The 6,968-nt window shown below is 49.5% G+C and overlaps 2 protein-coding genes across 2 annotated transcripts; one reads left to right on the forward strand and one right to left on the reverse strand.

The window, feature by feature from the left end:
• Positions 1 to 240: 240 nt before the first annotated feature.
• Positions 241 to 1,603, reverse strand: LOC108863737 (uncharacterized). Its single transcript, XM_018638266.1, has 3 exons — positions 909 to 1,603; positions 622 to 816; positions 241 to 535 (listed from the first exon to the last, which is right to left on the reverse strand). Exons 1-3 carry the CDS (start codon positions 1,601 to 1,603, stop codon positions 241 to 243), a joined length of 1,185 nt encoding a protein of 394 aa, XP_018493782.1.
• Positions 1,604 to 3,118: 1,515 nt separating this feature from the next.
• Positions 3,119 to 3,895, forward strand: LOC108863738 (uncharacterized). Its single transcript, XM_029110581.1, has 3 exons — positions 3,119 to 3,219; positions 3,254 to 3,648; positions 3,732 to 3,895. The coding sequence occupies exons 1-3, from the start codon at positions 3,119 to 3,121 to the stop codon at positions 3,893 to 3,895; spliced, it is 660 nt and encodes a 219-aa protein (XP_028966414.1).
• Positions 3,896 to 6,968: the final 3,073 nt, after the last annotated feature.

Here is a 6,968-nt window from a genome sequence, read left to right on the forward strand (position 1 = left end):
TGGCCCGAAAAACCATTGTCCCGAACGGTATCTGTCCCGAAAACTCATTGGCCCGAAAAAATGAAAGCTCAGCGTTGCTTCTATGCAGAGATGTGCATCTAGCACATTCTTTTCGCTCTTATATTATGTCATATTATTACGTACAATCACAGGGGGATCACAAAGAGCCACGGCTCAAGACAACCAACGTCTTGAATCGATGGAATTGATACAGTTGAGTGGTTACAGCCCACTTGAGTGTCATTGGGAGTACAACGTGTGCGAACAACGTCTGAGGTATTCTATGAGAGTGATTTCATGGTTTTCATATTGTCGTACGATGCGCTCCAGTCTTTGATTTAGGAGTATGTATTTTTTCCGCAGCGGCTTCGGAGGGTGCCCGACGTCCAATAGAAGTCTGTCCGACTTGTGCTTGCTCTGGTCCTGTTTGAGATGGCCTATCAAGACAAAGATGTTCACGTGGCTTTCCTTGACCATTCGATTCAAGGCACTATGCCATGCTTCGATATTATTTGTCGTGCGCGGTCCAAAGTTTCTAAGGGGAGGAAATTGAAGGATAAGGCAACTCAATCATTCGTACAGTACCATCCGGACCACGACAAATCATTTGAGAGCTCTCACCCATAATGGTTCCACAACCGACGGGGAAAAACCGTCTCATTCTCCAGCCATGTGTGTATGACATACTCTTTGAGCTCGTCCAATTTGGCATACGCAGCGTGATCAATAGTGGGAGATTCACTCTGAAGCTCCAACCACGCATCATCGATGAGATGCTCCGGTACTAAACTTAGAGCCATCACGCCTTTGACGAAACTGCGGATCAGAGTCGATTGAGTAATGCTGCCGAGCTCAAACTTATATATATGCATGGTTGGATTGTTTCCATCACTGGATAATTGATCTACCTCCTGATGCTCGGATCGTTATCGTAGAAGGTTCGGAGACCGACCTGCTGGGTTTTCCTCCATATCGCTTGAGAAAAATGGAAATTGCATCCCTTTACTTCCGTTCCTGGGAGCGACTCTTCGATTGCCTTCAGACTTGAAACTTCAAAGTCTAGTTGCATCTTTGGAGGTTGAAAAACCATATGCCGTGTCACAGCGAAGGTCTTCAGGAGCGTAAACATTCGGATGTAAGTTTCCTTCTGTTTATCAGGGAGGAGAAAATACACGAGCGGCATCATTTGCCCCCGATATTGAGCGTGGAGCGTATAAAGCTGAGCGAACAGATGAGGCACGACCTTGAAGGTCCCGTCCATGTAAATCGCGTCAGCACGACAGAGGATCGTCATAGCTTCTTCGGTCGAGAAACCGAGGATTCTGTCCGTGGTTCCATCGTCAAAGACTAAGAAATCCTCCCCGTCCAAGGTTCTTGTCCACGTATCGCGAAGCACGATATCAGACCGACTTAACGGCAGCACCGGTCGAACCTTAGCTCGCTGTCGATGCAAGGAGCTTCGAACCTCTTCAAAATTCGGCAAAGCAGCGCCGATCTCTTCGGCGGCGTGATCTTGTCGAAGATTTGCAATACTCCGAACGAGGACTTCCTGATACACTTGTTTACATGATTTGTCCGGTCGAAGCAGAAGCGTTCGTTTCATCTCTGTCTTTGCAGCGCGTCTGATGCGATCACGACGTTCCTCTTCGTGATTATGAGTCCCGGACGTCCTGATAATTTCGGCATCGGCTCCCTTGGAATAGCGAAACGGAGACTCAGGCGCGTTTTCAACTTCGTATACCCGGAATATCACGATCGATGATCAGTTAGATTATCTATCAGGGATAAGTGAGAATCTATACCTTGACGTACTATGATTCGAGCAGAACAACCGTCCGACTTTTTCGAATGCACCGACAATAATGTTTCTGTTCCTTCTTTTTGTCGACTTCGAAGAGGAAATCGTTGACACGGTAGAGACTATTCGCCCAAGCGGACTCGATTTCTTCCGGGATCATCTTCCCGTCGACGCGAGAGACACAAACGATCGCGCAAGAGTGACTTGCGGAACATCCACATGTCACATTCAGTCAGCTGCTGAAGCCCGCGCAGAGAGGATTAAGGATAGAGATAGAGAGGCGTAGAAGTCTCCACTGCGGCTCACTCGCCACATCTCCGCATAGAAGCTTCGCTAAGCTCTAAATTTTTCGGGGCAATGCGCTTTCGGGACAGATCCCGTTCGGGACACTGGGTTTTCGGGCCATTGAGATTTCGGGCCATTGACTTTTCGGGCCAGTGGGTGCACACCATATCGGGTGCTCTAAAATGAGACACCCCGAAAGCCCCAATACGGGATAGGTGCCCCGAAAACCGATTTCCTTCCTCCGCAATGGTCCGATCCAGGTTTCGAATGACCTGCTACGGTGGGGTCTACCAATGCTAAGTATTGTTGAAGGTTCTCCCAGCGGCGATCCTCTCAACCCATCAGTCCATCAGGTATGCTTATGAGGTTATGAGAAACTTCTTCCGCTTTACGGTTAGGCTTAGGGACACCGTGTGGTTGGCTGTGGTACGGGCCTAAAGAGAAGGCGGGTCTTATAATTGCAAATGTGGTAGGATGCACACTTCTTCGAATCTCCTCCGAGAGTCTGTCATCGTCATCACGTCATCAGATTCGGCGAGCACTTGAAGATTGATCTCCCGGAAGACGTTCACAATGGCAGGAAAGGCTGTGAAAAGAAAAACCTGGAATCCGGACGCTATGCTGAGAGCAGTATCAGAAGTTAGGAGCGGTGCGATGGGCTACTTAAAAGCCTCGAAAATCTCCTGTGTACCTAAACGCACTCTTGAGAGATACGTGAAGAGTTCTGTAGATTGTGAGCAACTCGTGGCGACCCCACTCGGTCGGAAACCAACCATGCCGGGATCATTCGAGGAACAACAGGTGCAGTATCTTTTGGATCTGGATAGACGAAATTTCGGCATGCGAGGCGTTGATGTGAGAAGGATAGCCTTCCAGCTTTGAGCAAGGGAACAAATACCGCATCCCTTCAAAGAAAGCAGGCAGCTCGCAGGGAAGAAGTGGCTTCGCCAGTTCTTGCAGCCACACCCCTCACTCAGTATGCGTCTGCACCAAGCCGTCTCGAAGGCCTGGGTATAGGGTTTCACGCGGGAAAAAATGTCAGCCTTCTTTGACGTTTACGAGCGGACAATTTCTGAGAAACGAATTCAACCACATCGAATTTTCAATGTGGATGAGACCGGAATCACGGTTGTTCAGCACAAAAACACACTGGTAGTCTCGAAATCCTAGCGCTGAACACCCGGTACTCTTGGTCCTCGATGGACATTATTCGCATACTCGGAATATAGAGCTCATCGATCTAGCGGAGCAAAATCATATCAGCATCTTGTGCTTACCGCCGTACTGTACACATCGCATGCAGCCATTGGACGATGCGTTCATGAGCCCTTTCAAGACCTACTACGCTCAGGAGATCGAAACTTGGCTCCGCAACAATCCATCCCGAGCTCTCAAAGTTAGCTGTATAGGGAAAGTGTTCGGGATTGCTTACAAGAGAGCCGCAACTATGCAAGTATCAGCGAGCGGTTTCAGAGCTACCGGACTCCTGCCAATCAAGAGAAATGTTTTTAGCAGCGACGATTTCGCCGCGGTTGAGACCATCGCGGGCGATAACCTCCGCTCCGGTTCGAGGGACCTTGAAAGGACCTCGTTTCGAGACATTTTCCGCCTTCCGATGCTCCCATCGACAACGTTGCCATCTCGTCAGGAAGCGGCCATACTCATTACGTCTGCGACTCACAGAACGCGCTTAGAAGACACTCGAGCTCGGAAAAAATCGGCGAGTGCAGCAAGGAACTCTCCACTACACAGAAGATGTGGCGGAAAAAAACTGTGAAAATGATCGGGCTCATGGTTCCGCTGACACTTTGAGAGAGAGCTCCCCGGTCGAGGAGCCTGAGGAAGAAGATGCTGATCAGTCGTCGAGTCCGGATCGTCGAGTTCTCAGAGGCGACTTTGCCGAAATAACCGTCGTGAATGACTAAGGCCGAAAAAAGGAGAGGATTTCGGTGATTGGTATCGTCATAGAGGATCCCAGAGGCGAAAGTCCCGAGATAACGCTGGAGTTACTGAAAGAGTCGGGAAGAATCACCGTAGTGTGGATGTATCCTCCTGTCAGGCAACAAATTGTTGTCTCGGCAGGAGAAATCATTCGAAAATTGAGGATCAAAACCCACAGGAGAGGGCGATACGTTTTCGAAACAGTACCGAACATTTGATTCGTCTGAATATGCAGAGGCTAATGAAGATCATTATCGGGCCCTCTTATACTCATGATTAGGAGCTTCAGAGAGACCTTTATCATAGTGATCGTCCTTTATTCCGACATGGGAGCTCAGGCACCCAAACTTCCAGCGCGCTCAGCGTTCATATTGGCCCAGTGTTTTGGCATAGAACGGCAATCACTGTAGTCACTAGAGGACTAGAGGACACTTTCACGCATCTCCATAACAGCCATGGTAGGAGCTCCCAGATAACTGAAGAAACTTGAAAAGTCTGTTTGTAGTGTTAGAGTCTAACGGGTCTAGCGACGGTGGCGCCGCCAGTGTCATGTTCAATAAACGAGGAGCCGGCAGGAACATTCCGGCCTGACGCTCCGGACGTGGAACTCATCGATCTCTATCGTGGTACCTAATTAGCGACACTACATTGGCGCAGTCGACAGTTGAGTTACGAAAGTGGAACCGTTTACGTTAGTGTACTGTACTGTAAACCGTGACCAATAGCCGTGCCGATCGAGACAGGAACATCTTCAGAAAAATATTCGCAATGGAAGAAATAATTTCAACCTCGGAGAGCAAGTTCTTCTTGAACACCGGTGATGTGCCTAATGTTCCCTGGCATCGATGGATTGAAGCGTTCGAATGCCGCCTGTTGGCGAAAGCTATAACGGAGAATGACGCCAAATTCGCTCAACTACAATATTACTGCGGATCGGAAGCCCGCCGGCGGATAGAAAATGTGATTGTACAGCTTCCGTCAGAAACGCCGTCCTACGAAATCCTCAAAAAAAAACTCGAATTACAATTCCTGGATATCAAAGGGAACATATCGGCGTACATAGAGTTTACCGAGCGCCGCCAGCGACCCGGAGAATCTACGGAGGCTTTCATAACGGACCTTCGCGAACTAGCCGCGTGGGTGGACTTCGATAAATTAAAAAATGTGGACATCGTTGCTTGTGCCCTTGCACGTGGTACGAATGTGCCGCAAGTCGCTGAAGAATTGCATCGCCACCAGAAACGGCTGACGTCACAACAATTGATCGAGAGAGCCATCGATATAACTTCGAATCTGAAATCACGGAGCGAAATTTGTGCCAGGATTCAGCAACGGGTGTCGGATAACCCCTTCAACGCTACCCAAGAGGCGCCTGACTGGCCGCAGCCGATGGAAGTAGATTTGGTTTCCGCCGGTCACCGACCGCGTTTCGCTGGAACACGTGCAGGTGCGCGCCCGGCGCCGTCCTCGAATTACACCAGAGCAGGAGTCAACTCTCAAAGGGACGAAGCTCGGCAACGCTTTTGCTCGAGGTGTGGATCAAATCAGCATGGATCAAACTACCCGTTCTGCCGGGCAATCAACAAGCATTGCGAAAAATGTCGCGGTCTCGGTCATTTCCAACGCCTCTGCCCTAGTGCGGGTTTCTCGTCCAATCAGCCTAACCGCCGCCAGAACTACTCGGTAAACGCTGTAGAGCAACGCCGCTTCGAAGTGCCGCAGAGTCACGGATTTCCGAGTGTGGAAAATCAGAATGTACATGAGGAAAAACTCTCGATGTCGAATGCCCCGTCGCAAGGCAATAAAGAAACCACCCGTTTCGTCTACTCGACGTTCCCTGATTCAGGACACTTGATAGCAGAAGCAAAAATCAACGATCAGGTGGTGAAGTTTGTTATAGACAGTGGAGCTTCGGCATCGCTAATTAATTGCAGAGACATCTCACCGACGAACTTGGGGAAACTGAGCCCCGCAAAGTCGGCCATTCTGAAATCGTATGGTGGTGAGCAAGTGGAAGTTCTGGGAGAAACTCGATGCAAGCTGGAATTCCTAGGCAAGACGATTTGGTGCGCGATGTTTGTGGTACAGGGAAATAGCAAATCCATCCTCGGATTGGACACCCTGAGCATTCTTAAAGTCCAGATCAACTGTGACACAAAACAGTGCGAAACTATAAATTCAATATCCGAGCGGAACGAAATTCTGCCGGAAGAATTTCGAGAGTTCGATGACTTATTCTCTGGCAAGTTAGGCTTGGTTCGCACTCATCAGCATAGAGTGAAACTTAAGCCGGGAGTCGTGCCCGTCCGACAGCCTTTGAGACGGATGCCATTCGCAGTGCGAGAAGAAGTCGAGAAGAAAATTGAGAATCTGCTTCGACTCGACGTCATTGAGCCAATCCAGTCCAGCGAATGGATATCCCCACTCGTCGTCGTGAAAAAGAAAGACGGCGACATCCGGGTATGCGTCGACTTACGGAGAGTGAATGAAGCCATTGTGGCCGACGCCTACCCGCTACCTCATTTTGACGATCTCTTCGAGAAACTACGGGGAGCGACCGTTTTCACAAAACTTGACCTTAATTCAGCGTACCATCAAGTTGAACTGGCCGAAGAGTCCAGGGATCTGACAGCCTTCATCACACCGAACGGCGTCTTTCGATTCAAAAGGATATGTTTTGGACTTGCCTCCGCACCGTCAGCTTTCCAGGCCATCATGCGGGACGTCCTGAAGGACTTGCAGGGCGTCTTGGTATATTTGGATGATATACTGATAATCGGTGCTTCGAGAGAAGAGCACGATAGCCGTTTACGGGAGGCCCTAAGACGAATACAAGCCGTCGGTATGACTCTGAATTCGAAGTGCGTTATCCGGGTGGTGGAAATAGATTTCCTCGGTTATCATGTGTCAGCGGAGGGTATTCGCCCGTGCCAGGATAACCTCG

The sequence above is a fragment of the Galendromus occidentalis genome, unplaced genomic scaffold (genome assembly GCF_000255335.2).
Source record: "Galendromus occidentalis unplaced genomic scaffold, Mocc_1.1 scf7180000076831, whole genome shotgun sequence".
Classification (NCBI taxonomy): Eukaryota; Metazoa; Arthropoda; class Arachnida; order Mesostigmata; family Phytoseiidae; genus Galendromus; species Galendromus occidentalis.

Excerpts from the sequence above, each read along its gene's own strand:
- LOC108863737 (XM_018638266.1), bottom strand. The coding sequence starts at position 1,603 with ATGAAACGAACGCTTCTGCTTCGACCGGACAAATCATGTAAACAAGTG. Across the intron at positions 817-908 it reads AACGATCCGAGCATCAGGAG|TTTCGTCAAAGGCGTGATGG; the intron begins GTAGATCAATTA and ends TCTGATCCGCAG. Across the intron at positions 536-621 it reads CGGTTGTGGAACCATTATGG|AAACTTTGGACCGCGCACGA; the intron begins GTGAGAGCTCTC and ends TCCTCCCCTTAG.
- LOC108863738 (XM_029110581.1), top strand. The coding sequence starts at position 3,119 with ATGTCAGCCTTCTTTGACGTTTACGAGCGGACAATTTCTGAGAAACGA. Across the intron at positions 3,220-3,253 it reads ACCGGAATCACGGTTGTTCA|CGCTGAACACCCGGTACTCT; the intron begins GCACAAAAACAC and ends TCGAAATCCTAG. Across the intron at positions 3,649-3,731 it reads GGGCGATAACCTCCGCTCCG|GAAGCGGCCATACTCATTAC; the intron begins GTTCGAGGGACC and ends CCATCTCGTCAG.